The sequence below is a fragment of the Pezoporus flaviventris genome, unplaced genomic scaffold, assembly GCF_033815535.1.
Source record: "Pezoporus flaviventris isolate CSIRO_AGI_PZ_B2104156 unplaced genomic scaffold, CSIRO_AGI_Pfla_v1 ptg000041l, whole genome shotgun sequence".
Taxonomy (NCBI): domain Eukaryota; kingdom Metazoa; phylum Chordata; class Aves; order Psittaciformes; family Psittacidae; genus Pezoporus; species Pezoporus flaviventris.
The window spans coordinates 12616029-12643218 of NW_026892589.1; the positions used below are offsets into that span (position 1 = coordinate 12616029).

A 27190-nucleotide genomic window follows, 5' to 3' on the forward strand; every position below is an offset into this window, starting at 1 on the left:
GAGCGATGGCTGAGGGGAACGATGGCTGAGGGGAGCTATGGCTGAGGGGAGCATGGCTGAGGGGAGAGATGGCTGAGGGGAGCATGGCTGAGGGGAGCGTGGCTGAGGGGAGCGATGGCTGAGGGGAGCAATGGCTGAGGGGAGCTATGGCTGAGGGGAACGATGGGTGAGGGGAGCTATGGCTGAGGGGAGCATGGGTGAGGGGAGCTATGGCTGAGGGGAGCATGGCTGAGGGGAGCATGGCTGAGGGGAGCGATGGCTGAGGGGAGCTATGGCTGAGGGGAGCTATGGCTGAGGGGAGTGTGGCTGAGGGGAGCGATGGCTGAGGGGAGCTATGGCTGAGGGGAGCGATGGCTGAGGGGAGCTATGGCTGAGGGGAGCGATGGCTGAGGGGAGCTATGGCTGAGGGGAGCTATGGCTGAGGGGAGCGATGGCTGAGGGGAGCGATGGCTGAGGGGAGCATGGCTGAGGGGAGCATGGGTGAGGGGAGCGATGGCTGAGGGGAGCTATGGCTGAGGGGAGCTATGGCTGAGGGGAGTGTGGCTGAGGGGAGTGTGGCTGAGGGGAGCTATGGCTGAGGGGAGCTATGGCTGAGGGGAACGATGGCTGAGGGGAGCTATGGCTGAGGGGAGCGATGGCTGAGGGGAGCTATGGCTGAGGGGAGCTATGGCTGAGGGGAGCGATGGCTGAGGGGAGCTATGGCTGAGGGGAGCGATGGCTGAGGGGAGCTATGGCTGAGGGGAGCGATGGCTGAGGGGAGCTATGGCTGAGGGGAACGTGGCTGAGGGGAACGATGGCTGAGGGGAGCGTGGCTGAGGGGAGCGTGGCTGAGGGGAGCGATGGCTGAGGGGAATGATGGCTCAGGGGAGTGATGGCTCAGGGGAGCGTGGCTCAGGGGATCAATGGCTGAGGGGAGCAATGGCTGAGGGGAGCGACGGCTGAGGGGAGCTATGGCTGAAGGGAGCGACGGCTGAAGTGCACATGGCTGAGGGGAACAGTGATTGAGGGGAGCGTGGCTGAGGGGAGCGAAGACCGAGGGGAGTGTTGACTGAAGGGAAAATGGCTGAGGGGAGTGATTACTGAGGGGACCGTGGCTGAGGGGCTGAGGTGAACGACTGCTGAGGTGAGTGATGGCCGAGGGAAGTGTGGCTGAGGGGAGCATGGCTGAGGGGAGCGGTGGGCGAGGGGAGCGTGACTGAAGGGAATGTGACTGAAGGGAATGTGACTGAAGGGAACGCGCTCCGCGGTGAGCGCTCGCTGAGGGCAGCCATGCCTGCCGGGAGCGACCACCGAGAAGCACGGTGCCCGCGGGCGGGAGACGGGGCGGGGCGGGTAGGGCGGGTTGGCGCGCGCCACCGCGGCGCCGCGCCCAGCCCCGCGCCATGACGTCATGGGCGCACGTGGCCCTCCCCGCGGCCCCGGTGCGGGCTCACGCCGGTGCCGTTGCCGGTTGCGCTGCTCCGGCTCCGAGTCAGCGCCATGAGGGTGCAGCTGGAGCGGTGCCGCCGGGAGTGGCTGGAGCTGGGCGAGGAGTTCCAGCAGCTGCAGGTGAGCTCCGGGGCCGTGCGGGCCATCGCGGTGTCTTGCCCGGTTTCGCGTCTGCTGCGTCTTCCGCGCCGCCCTCCCCGGCTTTGCTTTTGCATCGCTTTAGCGGCTTGAGGTTCTGCCCCGCGCTCTGCTCTGCTGCAGGCGGGGAGGGAGCCTCGGTAGAGCGGGGTCCCGCTGCCTCGGGAAGCAGCTCGCTGGCGTGCGGGAGGGCTCAGCCCCCGGCCCGGGTGGGCTGAGCTTTGCAGGGGCACGCGTGTACGGAGCCTTTGCCCAGGCCCGGGTGCCTGCACGAAGCAGAGCTGTGCATGGGATACGCGTTCTTGTGCAGCACCCCAAAAACTGTGACCCAGTATCCCCAGCTAGGTGCTGTGTGTGCATGGGACATCCCAGACCAAAGCATGGCCGTGCCCTGGGTTTCTCTGACGAGGCACGGAGAGGACACAGTGCTACGGTTCCTGCTGCTGGAGCAAGGATGGAAAAGGGAGACCTGGTGGTTTCGTGCACCCATAGCACTGCACAAAGAGCAGCGCAAGTAGCACCAGTGCTGTGAACATCTCCTGACTGGACTTTAATTTCCTGTGGTGGGATATGAAGGATTCAGATGATGTTTTTCATCCTGTGAAAGTGCATTGAGGGACAGAAAGACTTCAGACCAGGGGCTGAGAGCTGTTCTTGCAAAATGCTGTTACCTCCAGAAGGCTTCCCTTCCCTGTATGTGATCAACGCTGCACCTACACATGTGCTTTACATCTTTAAGGCATTTTTAAAGCACCGGCTGTTGAGGCTCCCCGGGGCTGGTTTTGCCTCTTTTAGGCTGTTAAACAGAACGTGCACCACAGGAAAAATAGAAGTGTGATTTCCAGATTTAGCTCGTTGTCTTCATTACAGTCAGTTCAGGTTGTGGGCTTGTTAGCAGAAGGAAAGGTGGTGGTTGGGCATCCGGGGGGGAGCACCAGCTGGTGTGGTTTTGTTGATCACTTGTTTGCTGTGTGTGCTCACTGGCCTTCTGGCCCAGAAGTTTGCTAAGATCTGACCTAAACCACAGCAAAACGTTGATGACGTAAGCCCTGCCTCAGTTTCCCCATCAGTAAAAGGAAAATAGAAGTGCTTTCTATGTGGTGGCAGCTGCTGGAGGTGTCACTGCCAAGCAATTAGTGCTGTAGAGGTGAAAAGCTGGAATAACATCTGTTATCTTAGAGCTTCAGGGTGCACAAGTGGGCTTTGTGTCTGAACACGGTGTTGTCATCTCCAGCTCTGTGAGATGCTGGTGGTGCTTAAATGTGCTTTTGGAGGACAGCTCTGTACTTCTGAGCTGGATTCAAGTCAAACCATGATGTGTTGGCATAGAAAACCCAACTCTTGAGTAAGAAGGAACTCGCATGTGGGTGTCTGCTCATGCCTGCCCTTGCACATGGCTTTTTGGATGCACTCACAGCATCTCTTGCTCTTGAGGATCCTGGTTTTCCTAGTAGCAGCTTTACCTCCTCAATGCCTGCATCACTCCCCTTCAGCACTGTATTTGGCTGACCTGGCTTTCATCTTCAGCTGGAAACGCTGGCCTGGGTCTGTACAGGAGCTGCCCAAAGAGCTCCATGGTATTTTCCAAGATACTTTAGTCACTCCCATTAAAAGGGTCCCTTGCTCAATGCCATGAGGGAAACAAATTGATGGTGGGCAGATTTTTGTATTGAGAGCAGCCCTGACCCCATGGGGCAAAACAATCTCAGTTTCATTGCACTCATACCCAGTTTCATTTTATAGTTGCAGTATAAGTTCTGGGTCAGGGGCTGTGTTCTCCTGCAGAGGAGCACCTTGGACGTAGCTGGTCATAGCTTCTGCCCCAAATGTGCTGGGTGGCTGCCGGTAAGGAGAACTGGGGGTACACTTGTATTTGGGGAGCTTTGACTTGAAGGGCTTCAAAGGGGCTGATGCTGCTGCACTGAGCATCCCCTTGGGGCAGTCACCGTCCTGGTGTTGTAAATCTTGTCATTCAGGTGTGGAGACAACCCCCACATCTTTGCTGGGAGCAATTGAACTCAGGGCAGAGATACTCCTCTCCCTGGTGCATGGGTCCTTTGTTTTTCGATGCTTAATGTTTCCTATGTGGAGAGGGAGCTGGAGCTGAACCCGACCCCTGGGGCAGGTATTTGGCCTGTGGGTTATAAGTGTTAATGTAAAGGCAGTGCTGAGCTCCCTGTGCTGTCAGTAAGTCCCCTTTCTAAGTAGTTGCCTCTCTTGATGAATAAATAAGTGCACTGCTAGCAAATGTTATGTTCTAAATACCAGTGTCATTTTGAAGTGATTATCCTGATGGTTTTGGCTAGCAGTAGAATTTACCAGCTCTCAACTTGCCCATTTGTGCTTCCAATAAATACTTGAACACTCTTTTGGCGAAAGGAGCTTCTCACACCCTTTGAACCAGTCTTTTAAAAGACTCTGTTGCGTGACATCTAGAGAAGCAGAACGAGTTACTGTGCAATCCATGGAGCCCCGAAGTCCTGCCTGTGCTAAGCAAAGCCAAGCCAGTCCTGAACTGATTGGAGCTGCAGTGCCTGGACGTGGTTAGTTTGGTTATTAGGGTTTTTAATTGGATACCAGAGCTTGTTTTGCATCGCTCTTGTAAATAATGAGCAGTTACCAGCCTGGTCCTAATGAAGAGGAGAGCAAAGATTTGTTTTTTATGGTTTCACCACCAGGTTTATGTGCTGGGAAAACCAGTGGTAATTTTCTGTGGTCCTTGATGTGCTGGTAGATAAAGCAGCAAGTGCAAATATCTATTTAACCCATACCTTCTCTTGGCACTAACTCTGTAAACTCTTGTTTTCCAAGTTATTTTAGATCTTAAAATTTGCCCAGAGGACATTCCTGGGTGCCTGGTCAGCCTTTGCTGAGGTTTCCTTGCACTTGGGAAAGCGCTGAAATCATTGTAAAGGGTGGAAAAGCAGAGTATGCTTATTCCAAAGCAGAGGGGAGGGGTATGAGACCACAGGCACCTTTTGGTGGGCTTGCAGTTGGCCAGCACATCCTTGTTATGGCCAGTCAAACACTGACTGGGGGCTTCAGAGGATCAATGAGCTGAGATCAAGAAGTTCTTCTCAAGGACCATCTAATGCCACTGGGAGGGGATGGGTTAAAATCTTAAACCAGAAGATGGGACAGTTGGTTGCTTGAACCTGCCTTGGGTGGAGATGGCAGTGGTGGCCAGGGAGTGCCTAAACCCCCAGGCATGGATTTGTGTGATTTTTCTTTTCTGCTCTGGGTCCTCATCTTTCTTTTTTTTTTTCCATCAAATTTAATCTGCATGTGAAATCAATTCCTGCACTGTGATTTAGCCACCCATTTGATAGGGACAGATTGGGATTAAATGGAAGATTAGGGGTTTTGTTACAGGGTGGGATGGGAATGAGGAGCTCCCAAGTGGAATGGTTTATTGAGAAGAGAAAATGAGATGTGTAGAGAGGATGTTCTTCCTTTCACAGGACTTTTGTTAATGTCCATTTCAGCTGTGCTGGATTTGGGCTGATTTGGCATCGTCCCATCCTTGCTTCTTTGCAGGGGTGTGTATTGACTGCTAGAAACAAAGGGTTTTACTTGCTTCCTTCGAAGGCAAGGACTAACTGCAGTGTGCAACCTAGAAGGGCTCTTCCTACCAATTGTCTCCTCTGTTTCTGCAGGAAACACACAAAGTTTACAGACAGAAACTGGAAGAAGTCACTGGCTTGCAGACAGCCTGCAGCAGCTCCATACACCGTCAGAAGAAGACACTAAGGGATCTGAAGCACAGCCTGCAACGGTAACGGGAGACCTGGAGGGTGGAGGAGGCAGGGATGAGATGTTTCCCCTTCCCAAAAGGCTAAAATGTTTGGAGTTTTAGCATTTTAATACACAATCTGTGTTGCAGTGCTGATTTTGCTCCATATTATTCTTGATTCACCTCCATCTATCATCGCCAGGTCAATGTTCATAACCCCATGAGGAATGGAGTCCTGTAAATAAAGATGATCTTTGAGGATCAAAGGATCAAAACCTCTGTGGATTTGTATCCTTGCAGTACATGCTGTACGCTGCAGGACTGTACAGATTTTGGTCCACTTGTCTTGCTAGGTGAGCAAAGCTTTGCTCCATAAGCTATGCAGGAAGAGCAGCATCGATCCCTGAATCTGAAGGTGTAACTTGTTGCTGGTGGATTTACAGGAGGGACCTGTCTCTGGCTGCTTGCAGCCTGCACACAGGCTAAATTCCTTGTGTGCAGCTCTGAATCCACCACCTCCAACACCAGGGGCTGCCAACACCGCTGTGCAGTGCTGTTTTCCATTAATTGGTAAAACCCCAGTTTGTCAGTAAATCATCAGATGTGTTTGCTGCGTCCTGAAATGTTTCATGCCTGAAGAGCTGCACCCTCTGCAATGGCAGTACCTGAAACCACACACAAAGTTCCCAAAGTGGAAAAAATCCCTGCAAAAAAGCATGGTATTCCCTAAGTGTTCTGCTAGGGAAGAAATAAAGGATCCTGTCACTGAGCTGAGATGAAGAGAGAAGCTGATTTATAAACCAGCTAGTTAAAATAACCTACAACAACATAAACCAGGCAGTGAAATAAAGCCATGAAGACAAATGGTGCTGCAGAAACACAGCAGCAAAGTGCACAATGGCATCAACTCGCAGGGTTTGTTTTTTAACAGCGTGGGGTTTAAGACAATGTTATTTTCCTCTAAACAAAAAAGGAGGTAAAAACATGACCAGGAATATCCTGTTTCTGTGTTCTTGCAGGTGCAAGGCCAGAGCGAGTCCTGAAGAGTTTGCTCTCATTCAGGAGATCAGCAGCCAGATCAAGGAGAGGCAAAATGCCTTCTTTGACATGGAAGCCTACTTGCCAAAGAAGAACGGGTACGTGCTTTGCTGGGGAGGCACGCGTGCTGCTTATCACAGCAGTGGTGCTCCCAAAGGATAATGTGCATGTTGAAGAAATACATGTAAAATTGGATTAGTCATAAATCTCTTGCTGAGGTGCTGTGTCACTTGTACACAGCTCATTAGCTGGAAGCGTATGTGAATGTACAGTGTGTAGGCAGTGCAGGTTTTCTTGTTCAGATAAAAGTGACCCTGCATTTAGGGGAGATCCTGCAATTCACTGTTCCACACTGATGTTGTCCTGTGCTCGTTTTTAAAAGATCAAATCAGTGCAAGGATTCTTCTCTCTGTGACGCTTAAATAATGTTTTCAGCCACTCTAATATCTATACTTTGCTTCAGGTGGGGTTGCCAGGACAGGTTTCTTTCTGTACAAGGGCTGTGTGATACTGCAGCCCTTTGGATGTTTCTATTGGAGTCTTATGTTTCTCCCTGTTATTACTTGTTTTGGACAGTGCACACTACAAATCCTGCCCTTAGGCTGTAGTACAGAAAAGGGACCAGGAAAATAAAGCTTTTCTGTAATTTCTTGGAGATGCTGATCAATCTTTCCTGTTTAAATCCTGTTCTATTGGGTATTTTTCCAGTTTGCCTTAATTAAAACCCTACAGAAACACTGGTCTCATCTGCTTCAATCTAGGTCATCCTGTGGTGTTGAAATAAAAGGAATGACTTGGGTCTGCTTTTATTTTCTGTCTTCCAGCTTGTACTTAAACCTGGTCCTGGGAAATGTGAATGTAACTCTCCTGAGTAACCAAGCAAAGTGAGTGAGTGTTTCTGCATGTGTGGATTTCGGTTTCTCTGGGGCCAGCTGTGGGTGTGAACTCAAGTCCAGAGACGGGAATGGATTTCTCTTGGGTCTGATAGATCAAATGTTGAAGGTGGGGAAGGTGGACCATGATATGGGCCAAGATAATGCTTCATATGACTCTGATGGACAATCACTTGCTTTTAAGCCCAGCCCAGCCTGTTGCCTTAATTGTATAAGGCAGGGGTTGCAATGAAAATGGCATTGTGACTTCCAGGCATATGGTGCTCCAGAAATTGAGGTTTATGGTTTTTAATATTTTTTGACTAAAAAAAAAAAAAGAGAAAAAACTTAAATTTAAAAGTCTTCTTTTAAAATCTAAACCCCAGAAACCAGCTGTGATGGACTTAGGCTGTTGTCTTGCAGCATAATGGACCATGCAGCGTAGTGGACCCTGCAGGCAGAGCGCTGCCTTTCACTGCTGTCTGCTGGTTTTCTAAGTGTTTCAAGCACTGCCTGTCTCTGGGCTTGGCGTGGGGATTTGTATTTGGTTTGAAAGCAGTGAAGCCATGTTCGATAAACACCCTTTTGAGTCCTTCTCTTCCCTTCCAGGTTTGCCTACAAAGATGAGTATGAGAAGTTCAAACTTTATCTGACAATAATCTTGTTACTCGGGGCCGTCACCTGCAGGTTTATTCTCCACTACAGGTAAGCTGCAAGCTACTTCTAATCAAGTATTTTGAATAGAAGTGTGCTGGGTTTGAACTAACTTCTGTTAAGACAAGGTGGCGAGACAGGCTCTGGCAGTGATTAGGCTTTGAGCAGTTGGACATCCTAACAGCTTCTGCACCTCTTCAGCAGTGGCAGGAGCTGTATTTTAGCTACTTGCTTTCCCTTGTTTAACTTTTCTCGGAGTCTCTCATAACTAAGAGAAGCCCAACATCAAGGTTTCTTCTGACCCAAACTATTCTATGATCATGTGCCCTGATCTGTTGTTTTTCTGGCATCACACTGTGCTTGGGAATGAGCTCATGCATTGTCTGAGGTAGGGGCTGGCATCATGTTGCAACTCTGGGGTTGCAAAGGCAACAAGAGAAGATTTGCATGAAATGATCACACCTGGAATGTTATCTCTAGGTTGTGATAAAATGAGCACAAACAAGCTTCTGCTCTTCAGTTTGGCTTAAAAAACAGAAGGTGTTGGAGCTGGGCTCTTCCACTGAGGTCTCTGTGGGTCTGGGTGAATGGAAGGTTGTACCAGGGAATGATGCTGCCCGAGCCCCTTTGGCTGGAAAGGTTTGCAAATGGCAAAATCAAGTTGATTTGTTGAGGTTTTTCCCTCCCTAGAGTGTAGTGCACTTCTGCTCTTTAGTTGATTGGATTTATATAGATCTCGTGGAATCTCCTCATTAAATTAGCCTGGAAATGCCTCTCTAAATTGGATCATCTGCTGCTTTCCATGGTGCTTTCTCTCCTTCAGAAGGAATTAATGTCATCTCTGCATACCTGCTTATCAGCTAAAGATCTGCAGTGCTGTATCACGAGGCCCTTCCCAGAGGAAAGGGCTCAGAGCCTGGGGTGCTGCTAATGTGTGCAGCTCTGCATGTGGGTTAGAGACGTTCAGGACCAGGTATGGTGTCTGTGGCCTCCCTTGGTCAGGTTTCATTTGCCCAAGAGGAGGGAGGTAAAACAGGGATTTTCTTTGAACGTGTCCTTATAATTAACAGCATTTCTTTTACTGTGTGTGTTTTCTGTTTAACAGGGTGACAGATGAAGTGTTTAACTTTCTGTTAGTGTGGTATTACTGCACGCTGACGATACGGGAAAGCATTCTCATTAGCAATGGATCAAGGTACTGTGCCACCTGCAGACACTATTTAAAGTATGAAGTGTCCTTTAAAAGAAAAACAAGCAACAAAAGAGGATTCAGCTTAGCACTGAAGCCCAGTAAAACCAAGATGCTGATGCCTCTCTGCAGGGTCTCTTGTCTCCATCCCCCTTCCTGGTTGCTTCCCAATGCAGATGTGACCACCTGAGGCCTGGGGAGGGAGGAGAAGGTTCTGCCTCCCTGCCACCCTGTACTTCACTATAATTTTCTGGCCTTTCTGCAGCATTTGTGTCTGAAAGAAGCAGCCACCTCATAGGAAGGACTTGAAAATGTCACTTACTGGCTTGGAAAGAAAAAAGGCTGTGTGGGCTGCACATCATTAGTCACTGTGGTACCTCATGCTGCAGGGGCTGCTGCTGCTTGCTGTGCTGGAGAGCTTGTGGGAGCATGCAGGATGTGTTCTGGTCCTGAGCCTCCCTCCAGCAGTTGTGGATTCATGGCTGAGATTAAGCCATACTGCCAGGACAGTGTTCCACAGCCCTTTTGCTTGAATCGTGCCATCTGTTTTGTTTCCTGACATTCCCCCCTCCCCAGTCAGAATCACTTTTTTGTCTGTAAGTGTAAAGCCAGACTTAACAGTGCTCAAATCCATGTTTCTGGTCTAACTGCCACATTTTGTCTGTTCAGGATCAAAGGCTGGTGGGTCTCTCATCACTACGTTTCCACATTCCTGTCTGGAGTAATGTTGACATGGTGAGTCTGCTCTCGCCTGCTCGAGGTGCTTCACGGTGTTTGCATCATCTGAGTATTTAAATCCAGCATGGCCACAAAGCTGTGGCCATAGGGGCACATGGTGAAGCTTCAGACTTAGTGTATGTCTGATGTTACAGATGTTTTCAGTGATAAATACAACACTTAAACTTTGTATTTACATTGCTGAGCTAAAAAAGACAGAAGCCAACCCAAACCCTCAGCCATAGTTATGCTGATGGTGGCCAAATCTCTGCAAGACTCTTGATTTCTGTCTCTGTGTAACTGAGCAAATAATCATCACTTTGCTTTAGAGGGAGGACACCACAAAATGAATCCGTTTGGTGCCTTCACTGAACCCAGACGACAGACAGAATATAAAGCCAAACATGCAAGTTACCTTCCAAGGGGTGGTGGTGTTGGTCAAACAGTGCTGTAGGACAGCAGGACAGGCCCCTGTGCAACCTGTCTTGACTTTGGCATGAACTGATGAGTTAATTATTAAAGGTTGTTTGGCAACAAGAAATGTTTCTGGTCCTGAATGTGTGAGGGGATGATGTAGTGGCAGGAGCAGAAGGTCCTTTGTCCTCTGACTGTCCTGACCTACCCTTGGGATAAGGAGCACAACCATGCAGGTGCTGCTGAATGGCTTTGCTGCCTGGAGAAAGCTGTGATAGGCAAATGAATAAGAGGGGACAGCATTTATGCATGTTGGAGAGGGGAAACCTGATCAGTGAGGGCATTTCCTACACACCAGAGTTGGGATATGAGGCAGTAGCATCCTCTCTGGGCTCCCAATGGGGTGGAGCGGGCTGAGTACCAGCTGCTTGCTTCATTTGCTAATGGGATCTGGCTTGGTGGTGAAGGGGAAGGGCACTGCATCATCTGCTTCTGATCAAACAAATAGACCTCCTTTGTATTTTGCTTTCAGGCCAGATGGACTCATGTATCAGATGTTCCGCAGTCAATTTTTAGCATTTTCAATATTTCAGAGTGAGTATCTCTTCCCTTGCTAATTCATGGGCTAAAAGAGCTTTGTGTCTTATGTGCTTAGAAGAAAACACTTCTGTTTGGTAAATACTGGAGTATTAAACTGGGAGAATATAAAGATAACAAATATGCAGTGTGCAAAGATAAACAATAGTTTAAATGCTCTTGGATTAAACATTATTAAAATTATTTGATACCTTTATTATGCTTCTCAACAGCCAATGCAGTGATGTTTTCTCTCTCCTTCTCGAGGTTGTGTTCAGTTCTTACAGTATTATTACCAAAGGGGCTGCCTTTATCGTCTCCGTGCTTTGGGGGAGAGAAACCACTTGGACCTCACAGTAGGTGAGGTTTTCTGCAGTACTTTCTTTGTGATGATTTGCACGGGTTTTGGATGCAGTGATAGGGAGAGGGGCTGTGTGGCCTCCTGAGAGAGCTGCCACCCCCCTGCCCTGCCAAGTGTCTTAAGGCAGGAAGGGGAGTGAGGCTTTTATCCCCCTCATTGGGTCCTGTGGGTTGGGAGCAGAAGGCTCTGATCTCTGTCAGGTCTTCAGAGGGTTAAGATGGAGGTTTTTGTTGCAGAATCACAGATTAGTTTGAGTTGGAAAGGAGCTTAAAGCTCATCCAGATCCAACCCCTTGCAATGGGCAGGGACACCTTCCACTAGAGCAGGTTGCTCCAAGCCCTGTCCAACCTGGCCTTGGCTGCTGCCAGGGATGGGGCAGCCACAGCTTTATCCTCTTCCCATTACCACACCTTTATACATCTTAAATTGCTAGGTTATTGCAGAGCAGGACAGGAATAGCTCTTATGGGGTGGTCTGGGTGGGAGGGCTGCAGCTCCAGTCATGGCTGTTACATGTTCACTCTCTGCCCTTTCTGTCAACCTTTTCCAGAAGGATTTCAGTCCTGGATGTGGCGGGGGCTGACCTTTCTCCTTCCCTTCCTGTTCTTTGGACATGTAAGTTGGGCACTCCCGTTTCTTGCTTTGTAATGCAGGACCTGGGTAGCTGCAGCACCATAAAAAGGTGCTTTGGATCATGTGCACCCTTAATAAATGTTTCTAATGGTTTGGTTGATTTGGTTTTCCTAGTAGTGAAATTGCTTTTCTTTCTTTCTCTCCCTTGTAGTTCTGGCAGCTCTATAATGCAATCACACTTTTTGGATTGTCGAGGCATAAGGAGTGCAAAGAATGGCAGGTGCGTGTTGGTTCTGCTCAGAAATAGCACAGAGCAAGGGGAGAGGGGGTGTATCACCACATCCTGAAGGATATTTGGGCATCTGACTCCATCGAAACATCTCAGGATGATGTGGCACAGAGCCTACACAAGGGAACTCAAATGTGAGTTACTGTAGGGAAGCTTGCCACCCATGGGTGACTGCACAGACTGAAAGGCAGAGTGTGTAGGGGAGAAAACATATGTGGGTAAATACCATGTTGTTGATGTATATGGGGGTTTAGTAGCAATGGCTGCTGAGTTGCTGGTGGTTCTTTATAGCTGAACCATGGGTCATATATACAGAAATACAATGACAAAAAAATGATGGCAATGAATCACTTAAAAACATACTGTCCCCATCACTGCCCTGTTTTTAGGGATCCTTCCACTTGTTTTCAGTTGCTGTCACCTATCAAACATGTCTTTCCAGCTGTACTATTGCTCCTGTAAATCCAGATTGGACTGCATCACATGTGCAGTGCTGCACATAATCTGATGGTCTTTACTTTGTTTGGATCTTGCAGTAACTTGTGTGCTCACCTTGATCGGAGGAACACACCTTCCCACAGAAACATATTGTTCCCCACGCCTGTGTCTCTGCTGTTCCATGGACATAATGTTAATCCATTACATTTAACTTAATGATTTGGTTTTACTGTCTGGTCGAGTCTGGCAGTGTTAAATATAATCCATCTTACAATATTGAAAGTAGTAAATGCTACTTAAATGATCATACTGTTAACCCACACAGCTGGATGTGTGGATATATATTGGACTATGATCTTTTCTCCTTGGATCTCCATGCTAATTGATGCCTGGACTTGCCAACCAAAGCCCCATCAGAACTCATTTAATGTGGCCAAAGCAGTACCCTCAGCTCTCACCTTGGTTGTTTCTTCCCCCCCCCCTCCCCTTCTCTCCCAGGTTTCTGTGTTGGCTTTCACGTTTCTGCTGCTCTTCCTCGGGAACTTCCTCACTACCCTCAAAGTCGTGCACACTAAACTCCAGAAGAACAAAGACAAAATGAAGAAGCTGTGACCTCCCCCCCTCCCTGGGTGCTGGCTGCCATCCTGCTGCCCGTGGCAGGCGCTGGGTTTGGGATGGGTCCTGATAAACCCCAGCTACACAATGGACAGGCTCGGAAGGAGTCATCATCCCCGTGCTTGGTGAAGGATGTGGACTGCCAGCACAGACTCAGTATTACCACAAGCATGGCTCTCCAGTCTGCAGTCCTGCTATTTATGTCTATTTAATACAAACCATGTTTGCTTTTGGGGTTTTATTTCTGTATATAGAGCAGCATGCACCTGCCCAGCAAAGTGCCAGCATTGGGAGAATGTGGAATCTACTGTAATTCCAGTTCTGGAATGCTATTTAACACTTTTTTTTTCCTGATTTATTATTTAAATTCTGGGTACTGGATTTGCAAAGGCTTATGAATACTCCAGGTTGGTCAGTAACACAGACCAAATGCTGTTTTTAAAGGCATTTGTTGAAGGTGTGTTCTCAGTGGCAATACCAACCTGTGTGTACTGTGAAAAAGAAGCCCATCTTTGTACCATATTGCTGCTATATATACACTTTTCAGAAGCTATTTAAAGAAGAGAAATCCTCTTTTGGAAACAAAACCAAGCAAGCAAAAGCAGTTTTTAAATGGCAGGGAAGTCTGCTAGCCTTCTTCCAGGGAGACCAGGTCAGCTGGCCAGGCCTGGAACAGACCTAATAAACCATTCAATATACAGCTGCTTCAGCCCCTTTTTAATAACACACTTTGCCCTTTGGGTTGGTTTTTCAGACACTGTTCTGGAAAGGTGGGGGACAGGCTCAGCAGAAATACTAAATACTGCCTTTAGATGCTGCACTTGTACCAGTAATTAAGAGAATGTAAAGACTCGTTCAGGAGGATGGCGTTAAGTACTGCCAGTACATTATGTACTGGCATCCTGCTGAGCTCCTTGTGCTGCTTGAACTTACTCATCCAAATCAGCTCGTTTTGGGTGCTGCAACATCTGTACCTCCTAAGGCCAGCTCAGTATTGTGAGCTGCTTTAGGCAGTGTTCTTCCCAACTGTAAACCCTGCCTTTGAGCTAGCACAAAGGCCGTACCGGGCACACGCTTTGGCAGAATGTGATCCCAGAGTGATGTCCTCCCAGCAAGTGTGCTCCTGAAGAAACACATCCACACCACAGGCTTGAACTGGTTTCAACAGTTCTCTTGCTGCAAGGCAGCAAAATGACAATGTCGCTGTCCTGTGGGCATGAACAATATTGAAATGAGATAATGAAAGGCAGTTTACATACTTTGAACAACTGTCACGCTAGTTGGGCTGTATCTTGCTATGTTACCTTCTGACTTCTGCATACCCCGTGAGTCTGGGGTTTGTTTCATCCTTTGAACTCTCCATTTATGAACTGTAAATTGTTTTATTTTGAGAGTGATGCTGGAACCTGCTGGATCGGAGCAGTGGACCTGCAGGGATGGGCAGCTCTGCTCGTGGTGAGTAACGAGTTCTGCAGCACGAGAAACTCGGATTAAAAGAGCAAGAAAGCTTCTCTCCATGGAGCTGAGGGTAAACACGTTCACTTCCTGCACGTTCATGTTTCAGTTTCAGCTGGGTAAGGTGAGGAGTGGTTCTTTGTCTTTTACTGACAGATCTCTTCTAGTGGCTGTAATGTACAACTCTTCATTATTTTTGTATAATCAAAGATGTCTGCAAACTTCTTAGTTTTTAATTTTCCATTTTAGGCTAATAGGGATTCATTAATTCAATGAATTAATTGATTAAAAAGAAGCTGGAGAAGGAGAGGGGACAAAAAAGAAAGAGTAAGATTTCAAGGATCAAGATCTCTTTATCCTGTATTTAAAACACTAATGATGCTTCGCTCCAAACCAGTTTTTCACCAGCTGGTCTTGTACCCAGCAGAGGATAAAGCTGCATGAGCTCTGATAGACAGTTACCAGGCTCTATGTGTAATGTTTAATAATAGACTCCTGGCATGCACCACTTACAACCTTTTGCCAAAAGCTTTATCACCTTTCCATGAATCCTATGCATTTTCCCTTAGGATGGGATGTAGTTGACCTTATCTTTCAGCAACACCTGTACTGCAGAAACCTCCTTCCCCCTCGCAGGTTTGGTTTATGGTGGTTATAAAACAGTGATTGCTCCTGAAATTATGAGCTCTCACTGCATGGGATGTGCAAAAGAACCAGGAGGTCTGAGGTACATACACGAGGTTGTGCAGTGGGACCATCCCTCCTCCTTAAACACCAACTTCATCACAAAAGGGAAAAGTTTAATTTACAGCAGGAGAGATTTCACCAGGTAACAAACATGAGTTAAGTATTTCTCATAGAATGCACCAGTATTTTCATCTGTGATGTATTAAATAAGCTATGCAAGTTTACTGTAAAACTAACTTTACATTATAAAATAGCTGCTTAGACCAATTCTAACTGTAAATTATTTTCCACGATATTCCATTTCTGAACTGGAGCAACCAGTGCATCTCCACTGGTAAATGCCACTTTCCATTGCAGCAGCAGGTCTTGTAAGGAGACCTCTCAGGGTGCAGCTCTGTAAAGCTGGCCCAGCAGCACAGGTGAGTAGTGGATGCTCCATCAAAAAGTTAAGACAGAACTTCATCTCTTTATCATCAGAGCTGCTCTAGCATCACTTCTAAAAGATGTGGCTTTTCTCCTTGGAAAAGACAGTAAATTGTAGCTAAAACATGGCACAATTATTTTGCAGAGTTAAAACCACCCCCCTGATTAACTCACACACTAGCAGTTGCTTTTCATTGCAATTGAAATAGCGAGTCCAAGACCTGACTAGTGGTTGGCTGCAGTCAGGAGCAAAAGCCAGGTGGACAAAGGCACACTGCATCAGTTAAACTGGATGAAGAGCTTTGAAAAGCTGGTGAGAGCAGTGCCACAAAAGTGCAAAAATAGTAAAAATAATTAAAATTGAATATAAAAATTGTTCTAGAAACATAAACGTGTGATTAAAACCCCAGCCTTTAACGTCGGACTGTTTCTAAACCTGAATGGCTCGGCTGTGGTGCAGTCAGTGCTCTCCTACTGTCCGGATCATAACACCGAGCACACTCGCTGGTTCTTTTGCCTCTTGGCTTTTTTCAGGGTGTTCAGTGCAATGGTGGTGGCTTCTTTAAAAACGTTTTCGATGTTTTCCCGACACTTGGCTGAGCACTCCAGGTAAATTTCTGCGTGAATCTGCTGACAGGCGGCTTCCCCCTGCAGAGCACAAAAGGTAAGAGAAGATGTAAAGCCAATGTATGAGAGAAGGGATATGAGGTGGGAATGAAAGGGGGTTATTTTGTACATCATACCATGAGCTCGGGAAGAAAGAAGCTGCCTCTAAGTATAATATTAAGAGTGTAAGTGGCATTGGTAATAAACTGAGGCACTGTTAAATGAACCATTTTTCCCCCCCCTGTGTTGATCCAGAGCCTGGCCTAAGTTCAGTGCATTAGAGACTAAGATACAGACTGCTGATAGTGTAAAAACATTCTCAGTGTTAAATCTGTTTAAAAGAAATGCTGAGGTAGATACTCGTGAGGATAAGATGTCTGCACAGCAATGTTTCTTCAGGCCTGACCTTAACTGTTATGTGATGTCACCTTTAGTAATGAGTGTCACATGCAAGAGCTGAATGTAGACCAATGTCTTGCCTTCTTTGCTGGTGCAATTGCAAGAACCCCAGCTTTGGCTTTGGAGCATCACAAGAGCTCAGCCAAAATCCTCATATATGTAAATGGGTGTCTTTATAGCATTTCTCAACCTCACCCCAGTGCATGCAATGGGAACAGGCCAGAATCTGAAACACTTGCATGCAATCCTGGAGTGTGAAATCAGCACAGATGTAAGACAATGGCTTCTTACTTTGCTTGTGATCCTTTTGTCATTGCAGTCAGCCCCCACTTCTGAATGCTTATGAGCCTTAGAGTGGGAATTTCAGGTCTGCAACCCACAGCTCACAAACTCTGTATTTATTCATTATAAGCCCTGGGAGTGGGGTCACTTGAGCACTCAGGGTTCCATAGGGGAGTTTTTCTTCATCGTATTTAAGTGAAGTTTGTTTCCTTCCAGTGGTTCACAAGCTGCAGTGCTGGCAGATACTGTTCAGCTCCTCTGGGCCTGGCACTGGAAGCATCCCTTTGCATGACTCAAGATGCCACCAGCTGTAAAAGACTGAGGTAGTGTATATTTAAGGGGAGAAAAACCAAGTGGGAGGGTTCACATAGGAGATAAGTTTGTACATCTTGTGGGCCCTGGGATTTGATCGCATGAGGCCCCAGAAGACTTGCCTAAAGTGTCTGTTGCTTGTCCTCAGCCTCACACGTGAGGGTGATGTGAGTTAATAACGCAAATGAGGGAGCAGCTGTTCACAAAGCAACAAGATGGGCATCTCATCTTGAGTGCAAGGAAGACAAGCTGAATGTCCCCATGTACTTTAGTGGTGATGCAATTGCAGTTTCTTTTCATGCTGCTTAGAAAAAGCAGCGATTCAATCAAGGTCTCGTTGCAGTTAACCTTGTTCCCTGGACTTGCGTCTCGAGCAGTTTGGAAGCTGCTGCTCTTTGAGATGAGATGAGAGGAGAAGATAGCTTTGTTGTTTAAACAAGGTAGGAGATGAGCTGAAAGGGCCCATGTGACATGGAACAAGCTGTTCCATCACTGTTTCTCCTGTACTTAGGACAGCCATGTCAGTGATGTAACAGTGCTTCAGAATACTTAAATTGAAAACATTTGATAATATGTAGGTATTTTTAGGATCACTTTAAAGAAAAGCCTCTTACATTAGAGAAGCCTTGCAGATGTTGTTGCTATTGTCCTTGAAAGGATTTATTTTTAAATAGGGTTTGCAAAACTTTTTTTCCAGAAGTGTTTTTAATTCTGTAGCCTGTATCCTGGCATCTCCATTCTTTATCACAATCCTGATCAAAGTACGAATCATAGGAGCAATGTATGCTCATAAAAATCATGAAGGGAGTCCAACAAACTCATCAAGGCTTAAAAATCTGTAGCAGTAATAACCCAGCTGTGAAAGGAAACAAGGAGATGTAAAGAGCATAGAAGGAGTAGCCAGTAGTGTCCTTTCAGACACCCCAACATATGCAAAACACTCTTCAACTTCTCTTAACTTTGGTACTAAAAATGAGTGGTGATTTGGCCACTTCCAGAAACAACTTCCAGAAACCCCTCTTAGTGCTGTCAGTAATTCCTTTATCTGGATGCTGTGAGCATCTAATTCTGGAATACCTGTGACTCTACTTGTGAGGAACGATGCTATTGAAGTGTAACTGTGCTTCATCTCTTGCAAAGAGAACACCATTTTAAGCGCACTTGTACTGACCTGGTTGTAAGTAATGGGTTCCTGCTTGGAAGCCCTGAGCTTGCGCAGCAGTTCCTTGTCTTTGCGAAGGTCTGTCTTGCAGCCGATCAGCACGAGCGGGACACCGCGGCAGAAGTGATTCACTTCAGGGTACCACTGATGGTAGAAAGACAAAGACTTTACAGCTGTCTTCTTTCTTGCTTCAAATGAAAATAATAAAGCCAAGGGACATTTATTGTATGTTGCAATCTCAGTGTTTTGGAAGCTGTTCAGGTAGTGGCAGGGACCCAACACATGCTATTTACATTCTACAAACATGTAAAAGTCCTACCCAAAGTCAGTTGCTTTCTAAAATATAGGTGGCATCTTTTATTATACCAAAGTGCTTATTTAACATCTGTTTAAGTTCAGAAGAGCTCCTATTAGTCATATTTAAGAGCAGAATTTGGGCCAAGTCTTGCTTTGTTTTGCTGGTGTCATGTACAGGGGCACTAATTTCTACTTTGGGGAATTACAGAAATCCCAGTACAGACAAGGGGTTGCTTACATCTCTGTGCTGTAGCTAAGCGTGCATGGGATGGAATCTAAACTGCTTGTGTGCAGTGCTGGTTGTGTGGCATCAATACAGATGGAACGGATAAAGCTGTGATTTCACCACTGGTGTACTTGTTGGTGTACTGCAGAATCCCAGTTCTGAGCTCCAGGTGTGAGCTCTGTGACCCTGCAGCTCAGTGTGTGGCGAGTGCATCCACATGCCCAGGGTCCAGGACACTAAAAGCACTGGCTGTTTTAATCTAACATCTTGTCCTGTATCAGGCCTATGCAATTAATTTAAAAGGTTGAAGCAATTACAAAAGCCTCTTGCCTTGGCTGCCACGTTATCGTAGCTAGTGGGGTTCATCACATCGTAGCAAATCAACACAACGTTGGTGTTCTGGTAGGAAAGGGGTCGGAGCCGATCGTAGTCCTCCTGCCCTGGAACACAGAGAATGTTTTGGATAGAAAAAAATCTCTGTCCTTAACGAGCCATATGATGGGAATAGGTAAAGATACATACTTGAGATCAAGAATAATGAGACTGTAATTGCAGAGACTGCAGGTTTTCCATTCTTGTAAAACACCTTCCCTCAGCACAGGGTTGGACTAGCTGATCTCCAGAGGCCCCTTCCAACCCTATCGATTCTGTGACATGCAGGAGATTCCCCTTCACTGACAAAAGCGATGCCTTAGGAAATAAAGCATGTCCTTGGCAAGTTAGAATAAAAAGCCTGCTAAGTACTTCAAAGCAGTTCCAACCGCCGAGTGCCAAGTGGCTGCTCACAAGCAGGATCAGTAAGAGGAATTTGACAGTTATCGATTAAAACATTTGCAATTTGGCAGTGACTTTGTCCTCCCTAATATATCATTTGCACACATGATGCTGTGAGGAGAAGAAACACCATGTTTGCTAGACACAAATGCTGAAGTAAAACCCTTAGTGGCAAACTTACTTTTCCCAGCCCAGTGAGCTGAGAGGAAGCAGCACTACTGCTCAACATGCTGCAACAGGAGCCAGGCTTAACTGGTCTGTGAAGCCAGGACTACACAGCAGAGCTTAGGGATGCTCTGAATTCTGGAAAAGGAGAGGATTTGTCTGATTAGGGCTATTCTAGCACATGATCTGATGAGGAAGCTAATTTGCTTCAGACCCATACTCTTCCCCTCGCTGTACAGATGACTTAGCAGTAATCACCACACTGAGATCTGAAGGTATCTTGCTCTGAGAGATTAAGAAAGAAATAATTGCCAGATAAAGCTGCCAGCTCATGAAAAAATCCACAGTCTTTTACACGTGGATTTTCTTCAGAGACTTCAGGAAGACACCGTGACTTAAGCAGTCTGTAGATCTATTTGCCATCTGAATGCTACCCTTGTAATCAGGTATGTCTCTGTGATGCACCAGAACTCCAAAACAAGAACTGGGATTGCTATTCCCTCCCTCAATCACCACAGTGAACACACAGCCTAGAAACTGCCCTACAGGGAAGTTACACATCTCAAATCTTTGTATTGGCATTTCAAATGAAGGGATGCTGAAAATTCCAGCGTGCCCCCAACTTTATATGAATTATTCCTTGCCCAGTCACATACCCATTACTCTGGCCAACGTGCTTGTCTCCAGCTGCAAACTGAAGGATTGCAGATATCGCAAAGCCAATAATTCTACACTATTTTGATCCCCTCCTTCATTTAAATGATGGATTGAGGTACTGGTTATTACAAGGCAATCCCTACTGACCAAGCCATTACTCAGTTTGCCTGAGGTGTTTGTAAACCAGAAATCTTAGGTTTGGACTACTTCACATTTGAGCTTCTGCAAGAGCAATGTGTTCTGTAGGCAAGGTGCAGAACAAAGAAGGATTGATCCCTCAAGGTTTAATCCAGAAATAATAGACAATTGACAATATTATCCATGTTGTAGAAACATTCAGAGCAAAGACTGTACTGTTCAGCCCTTCTTATTCTCTTCAATCCACCTACTTGTTTGCAGCTGATTTACCATTTTGTTGCTGATAATCCTTTAAATGCATTAAATGCATCGGGTGCCACAGACTTCCTCTAGTGCTATGTGTTCTGTATGATTTTCCCTGTTCAAGTTCATGCCCCTCAGCTTCTACCAATGTACCTTTTAAAATCACAAGGACCTCCAAGTTATTGCTCGCCATTTGTGAGACAGACAGCACTGTCCCCTTGGAAGAAACATGTTTGCTTGGAATCAGAACATACAGCTATGTTAATACTCTGGCCAGGATTAACAGAAGAGGTGTTTTCAGTGATGTGACACAAATATGCTGTATTGCAAGCCAAAAACTAACTATGCCTCAGTGAACTGCACCTTCATGTTCAAACCAGCTGTGCAATTATCTTCTTTTTAAGCAAACTGAGGAGATACACGCATCAGGAAATGCTGGTGTGTAAAATGCACCTCCATGTACATTCGGAATTTCAAGTACAGAGCACAGAACAAGGTAGAGTGCAGAGACCACAGGGGGAAGGTTAGGTGGTAATTGCTTAACTTGTATTATGGATAGATGATTGTGGTGCCCACTTGGAAGGAGAGGAAGCTATTTAAGAGCTCAGATGCAGTTCCTCAGCTGCTGAGGATGTAACAGGACCCAGATCAAGCTGTGTCTAAACATCGACATCCCTCTCACTGAAAACAATCCCTTTCACCCCCTGCCCTTAAGTGCTGCTGATGAAATGCAAGAAAGGGCCCGGGAGACTTTTTCTCTGTAAAGCTGCTCAGTCTGTGGTCAGAGCTAATTTGGCACAGATTTAGGTCTTCTGCTGGAAGAGTTTGACAATGAAGGAACAGGGCTGAATCTAAGCAGTAACTGACTGTGTGTGCAAAGCCCCCAAGTGTGCTCCCTCAAGCACAGGTAGCTGCTTTCTTTCCCCAATTAACAAAAAGCATGCTGTGGAAGAACTGGTTAAATGTATCCCTCTGTGTGAGCATAGCTGTGACTCTCCTTTGCTTTCCTCAATTCATTGTAGCATCAGAGACCATGTTTGGTGTTTTCTTTTAAAGAGAAAACCCCATCCAGCTGAATTAATCTACAATTGGTTAATTCTTTGCAGAGATCACACTCCTGCATGGCTCTGTGCATGCTGCACAACCCACATAATGCAGTCAGGCCCTGTGGTGGGGTGGGGGCTCAGGAGGTGGTTGAAGTTGAATGGGAGAAGAAGTGAAACCACAAGTCTCCATCTCGTGCATCTCATGTTCGCCTCTGTCTGCTCTTCCTCACCCCTTCAGCAATTTAGTACCAAAGAAGTGCTAGGCTGTGTGTTGCTCAATCCATAAGGGAGCTCAGCACCCCGACAGGAGAGGGTAAATGGTGAAGTCAAGACTTGCAAGCCTAGGAACCTACCAGTACATGCAAGAGTGCTGCGCGTTGCCACCAATTGCCGGGGGTAAGGAAGAATGTAATATCCTGCCACCCTGTCCCGTACACCTGACCACTTCCTATGCATGGCCATGTGTTGTCTGTAACACTCCACACTCATGGTTTAGGACTGACATGAAACTGTGCAATGTTGAGCCCTCAGAGGCACACAGAAATGCACCCAGTTCTCTTTGGATTGTTAATTCTGCAGGCTCCATGGGAATACCATGGTTATAAGCTTGCCAGCTATGTATTTTTCACTACTCAGTTCAAAAAAGAAATGGGAAACAGTCATTTTTGGCAAGAATAAAACCAGAGGAGTGTATTTTGGGTGTGGAGCGAACACTTCAGTTAAGAAGTTGGGGCTGTATTCTTCAGGTACACTCTCAAAGTTAAGGAAAGTTATTCTTGCATATACTGGCTTCTAGAATGTCTTGTAAGGCCCCAGAGTGCTGTGCATGTGTCATTACAGACCTGAAAAACCCCACTGGAGTGTGCTTCCTGGCAGTCAGAGTCAGCACCCACAATGATGAGGCATTGCTTCCTCCCCAGCTGAGCTCTTTTCTTTGGTCTGAGTAAGTCCTGTGCTGAACACCATCAGAAATTGAACCTTGTGACTGAACTGCAGCTAAAGCATCTCCCTTAGTAGTTAATTTGCCTTTCAATGCCTTTGCTTCTATTGAGCACAGCAAGAAATGGAAACTTTTAACTGAATAAGCAGCTGCAAAGCCTGGTTGCAGATGAGACAAGTGATGTTACAAAGCCTTTATGCGTTGCATATGTATGCCACCAACTTCCTGCAATAGCAAGAGGTGTCTGATGCGGAAGACAGAGCAGCATAGTACAAAAGTCTCACCAAAAATGTTATTCCAGTATATTTTAGACTAACTTATTAACTTCATTTGTTGGTACTCTAGTGTATTTTAGACTAACCTATTAACTGCACCTGTCCTTTACTTTCTTCTGATGCTGAAGTGCATGCAACTCTCTGGTGTTGCTCCTAGCAAGATCCTAAAAATATCAAAGTCCTTTCTGCAGTGGGTGCTTCATGAAGATGTAGTGACTTTATAGAACAGCGTTGCCCTCTCTGCACTGCTACATGGCACTTTGCTGAAGCCCTTCCCCTCAGAAAGGATTTTACATCCTTTTGATCCGATTTCAGTGATTTTATAGTTGAATGATTTGGAACCCTTCAGACTGAGAAGCAAAACACAAGCATGTTTTAAAGAGCAAGACCAACTCAAACAGCTCCGTAAGTCCAAAGATGATTCACAAAATACGGGTGATATGCTGCACTGTTAAACCACGGTACTTCCTGTAGTAAGTTGTATGTTTAGACTCCTCTTTAAGCTACATTTTGTGCTTTGCACCCACCCCAGAGCATCATCCCCCAGCTGAAAGAGGAATTGAATGAGCTGTTGGTGCATGATACGACAGAAGCAAGACAACGTCGTGGAACACCGACTCCAAAACTGTATCTCCCATGCTGCATCCATGGGGCAGAGGGATAGGAGCTCTTGTTTCCTGAACTGGACGCTCTCCTTGCTCTTCTCTTACTGCACTATTTGAGCTTTGAGGACAGGACACAACTCTTGGTCCTAGTCTAAGCCGTAAGGAACTCAGCATCAGTTTTGTGTTATTAAAAATAGGATGGGATTAAAATGTGTGCTTAAGTGAGTTCTTCCTCTAGTCTGACAGCTTCAGAAAGAGGATGAAAAGCTGCTTGAATTACAGAGTATGGCAGGCCTGTAACATAAAGCTACGTCACTTCATTTGCCTTTCAATGCCTTTGCCTTTATCGAGCACAGCAAGAAATGGAAACTCTTAACTTTGAAACAGAAACAAAATCCAAGTCTTTCCTCCTCCCAAGCAAATGCCTCAACTAAGGTGGCGATGTCCCCCCTTTCTTTGCACCTGATAATCTTGATGTGTCTCATGCAAAGCAAAAGGGAACTTGACAGGAAGGGAGGAGGCAAGTGTCAGCAGCCTCTAGCAACTTGTCACCTGGTGGCAATGACACCCTTTTGGGTGGTGAAACATGTTGGTTTCAGGGTTTCCAGATGAGGGATGGAAAGCAGTTAGGCAGGGCTAAACTCTGCCTGACGCAAGGAGCTGGGCTCTTACGTCAGGCTTGCGAGAGGTCAGTGCTGCAACACTGAACCTGCCCGACCTACCGCCACTTCTGGATCCAGCCCATGTTCCTTGGAGCCTGGAAGAGACTCCAAAGGCAAATGTCAGAAGCGGAAGCACGGTGATTTTAAATGAGAGGCGGCCAAGTGTCAAGTACTGCGTGACAGGGAAGAATTCCACACTGACAGAGAGCAAACACAAGAACTCAGCAACGTCACTGTGGTAAGTCCTTTGTGCCAACATGCTGTATTAAGGAAATCCCTCTCTGGTTGCTCACAGTAGATTTCAGCCCTTCTCTTTTCCAACACAAAAGCCTTGCCATTCAGTAGAAACTACATTATCAAAAACACTGGACACGAGAACAGCAACATTCACACAAGAAGATGCACTGGCAAAATGGGTGCTTAGGATCTTACTCTACCACAGTAAAGATCAGCAATAAAATTCATTTTCAGATTCGAAACTATTCAGATATGTACAACACACAAGAAGGTAAGTGTGCTTTACTACTGTTAGAAATGAACACGGACTGCACTCAGTTTGTGTTTGTCTTGGTGTAAATCTGTAACAACTCCACAGCCTTGAACTGAAACCGATGACTTACACTCCACTGAAAGGGAGCACATGTCAGTTTTAGGGTTCATTTAGGAGGGCAGCTGGATAGGAACTTTGAATGAAGTTGAACACAAACCGTTTCACAACTTTCTGACATGAACCCAACTGAATTTACCACCAGTTTCAAGTGACTTTTACTGCTGCGGCCTTTTGAACACAAACCAGCCTTTTTCCTCCTTCCCCATCTGATCACATGTGGCAGAAGATTAAAATACTTTCCTAGTTGATTGTATTATGCTTTGCAGCTGGGAGCTGGGGTTTAATGCCTTCAGATATGGTTGTTATTTTTCTTAATAAACAGGGTTGTTACGTTAATGAATGTGTCCCTGGCTAGAGCTGCCTTTAGACAAGCAACCCCTTTTTTTCTGGGAGGCACACTTCTGCATGCAGCAGGTAACGGTTGTTGTTTGGTTTGTACTTTACTCTCCAGCAGGTTTAACTGTGGTATTATGCTAAAAGTACGCCTGTAGAAAAGCAAGTTGAAAACACGGTCAGCTTTACAGCCTTCGCCTTCCAGCCTGGTTTAAGCGGACACCACAAAAGCTGCTGGCACACAAACAGGGACGCGATCACAGGAGCAACACTTTACACCGGTAAAAGCAGGTTCTGCTTATTTAGCTGAAGGGCTCGGTTTGGGCTCAGGCCCAGGCCAATGCCGCAGCACTGCCCCTTCCCAGAAACTGCCTCCTCATCCTGCTGGGATGGGGGAAATGGGAAGCGCGATGTGAAACCGCCTCACCTGCGGTGTCGTACAGCTTTAGGGTGACCTCCTTCTTGCCCACCGTAACGCTGGTAGTGTACTTCTCGAAGACGGACGGCGCGTATTGCTGCAAAGGGAGGAGAAGCCGCTCTACTCAGGGACAAGCACTCGCCTCGGCCGGTCCCCAGCCCCTCGCCCCGCGTCCATCCCGGGCCCGGCGGCGGGGCTGCCCGCTCACCTCAGGGAAGGCGCCCTTGGCGTACACCATCAGCAGCGAAGTCTTCCCGCAGCCGCCGTCCCCCACGATCACCACCTTCACCTCCTTCCTGCCCGACGGGGCGGCCGCGCTGCCGCGGGAGCCCCCCGCCGAGCCCGCGGGCCCGGCCCCGTTGGCCGCCTCCATGGAGCGGAGCGGGGCCGGGTACGCGGCTTCCCCTCCGCCTCCTCCTCCTCCTCCTCCTCCTCCTCAGCGCCCTGGGGCGGGCAGGCACCGCCCGCGCCCCGCTGGGGATTGGTCCTGCCCCGGGCGCCGGCCCCTCAGGGCCCCGCCGCCGCCTCAGCCCGCACAACCCCGGGGCCTGAAGGCCTGAGAGCTCCCTGCGGGCCCTGGCGCGGAGGCGGGGCAGCCCCGGTGGGCACCACAGGAGCCCTCAGCGCCCTTCAGAGCCTCGGGGGCTGCGCGCCCCATTCTCCTGCGGAGCCTCTGAGGTCTCCACACACCGTGGCCGCTGGGCCACGTCTTCTCCGCGCTGCCCACCGCCCGCCATGTTGCGCACTCTTGGGTGCTCGTCCCCGGATAGCAACTGTGGCACCAAGTCTCTAGCCTCATTTATTCCTCCATGGAGCCCTTCTGGACCTCAAGCACCATGTTGTTTTACACCAGGGAACGTCTTCGGTCCAGCCTCAGCCTCTGCAGCGGTAGATCCCAGTCCTGATGCTGAGGGGTGCAGTGCCAGCTATGGTGGGAGCAGGCAGAGACTCCCTGAGGTACCCCCTGAAACCCATCTTGTTGCTGGCACTGGAGGTGACCTGCTGCTTGTTTTCTACAGCCTTTATTGCTCCAGTGGGAACCAACAGCTCTGCTCAATGCTCATTCACCCACACCAAGGTGAGCAGAGATGAAAACAAACGAGCATTTTGATTTTAATTGCAAACGTGGTGGCCCCAGGCACCGGCCTGGTGTTCTGCACCACGGGAGGCCGGGGACCACAGCAGCCGGGTACAGTTTGCTCTGATACAGAGGTCAGGGAGTGATGCTGTGTTTGTGCCAGTGCACAAAACAGGGTGTTTCTGGCCTAGCAGGGTTTACCGGTGGTTCCGTCCCAAATACCCCCCCAGCTCTTAAGAAATCCAAACTGGCACTTAAACGTTTTCAAACGCCGCTTGTGGGAATAGCAAGAAACCCCCAAAGGAACGCTTTGAGTGGAGCAAGGTCACTGAATGCAGCTGAGGGGAAAGAGATGCCGGCTCC

General features: G+C 47.4%; 2 protein-coding genes across 3 annotated transcripts; one reads left to right on the top strand and one right to left on the bottom strand.

Annotated features, from left to right (window-relative positions):
- Positions 1-1392: 1392 nt before the first annotated feature.
- Positions 1393-13716, top strand: TMEM120B (transmembrane protein 120B). Of its 2 annotated transcripts, none has more exons than XM_061466299.1 (12): positions 1393-1548; positions 5223-5341; positions 6319-6435; positions 7162-7221; positions 7819-7914; positions 8969-9058; positions 9722-9787; positions 10716-10777; positions 11027-11119; positions 11670-11734; positions 11904-11972; positions 12918-13716. In XM_061466299.1, the coding sequence occupies exons 1-12, from the start codon at positions 1480-1482 to the stop codon at positions 13029-13031; spliced, it is 1020 nt and encodes a 339-aa protein (XP_061322283.1). In that variant the 5' UTR covers positions 1393-1479; the 3' UTR covers positions 13032-13716. The 2 variants fall into 2 exon arrangements, with proteins under 2 accessions (XP_061322283.1, XP_061322284.1); XM_061466300.1 differs by having other exon boundaries at positions 11904-11976; positions 12918-12994.
- Positions 13717-15371: 1655 nt separating this feature from the next.
- RHOF (ras homolog family member F, filopodia associated) lies at positions 15372-26149 on the bottom strand. The gene is made up of 5 exons (XM_061466302.1): positions 25958-26149; positions 25759-25846; positions 19214-19323; positions 18370-18504; positions 15372-16247 (listed from the first exon to the last, which is right to left on the bottom strand). Exons 1-5 carry the CDS (start codon positions 26120-26122, stop codon positions 16083-16085), a joined length of 663 nt encoding a protein of 220 aa, XP_061322286.1. The 5' UTR covers positions 26123-26149; the 3' UTR covers positions 15372-16082.
- Positions 26150-27190: the final 1041 nt, after the last annotated feature.

Coding starts and splice junctions, on each gene's coding strand:
- RHOF (XM_061466302.1), bottom strand. CDS start 26,122: ATGGAGGCGGCCAACGGGGCCGGGCCCGCGGGCTCGGCGGGGGGCTCC. Junction 18,505..19,213: donor ACGATAACGTGGCAGCCAAG/GCAAGAGGCTTT, acceptor TTCTACCATCAG/TGGTACCCTGAAGTGAATCA. Junction 16,248..18,369: donor AACCCATTACTTACAACCAG/GTCAGTACAAGT, acceptor TGTGCTCTGCAG/GGGGAAGCCGCCTGTCAGCA.
- TMEM120B (XM_061466299.1), top strand. CDS start 1,480: ATGAGGGTGCAGCTGGAGCGGTGCCGCCGGGAGTGGCTGGAGCTGGGC. Junction 6,436..7,161: donor TACTTGCCAAAGAAGAACGG/GTACGTGCTTTG, acceptor TCTGTCTTCCAG/CTTGTACTTAAACCTGGTCC. Junction 7,222..7,818: donor CTCCTGAGTAACCAAGCAAA/GTGAGTGAGTGT, acceptor CTTCCCTTCCAG/GTTTGCCTACAAAGATGAGT.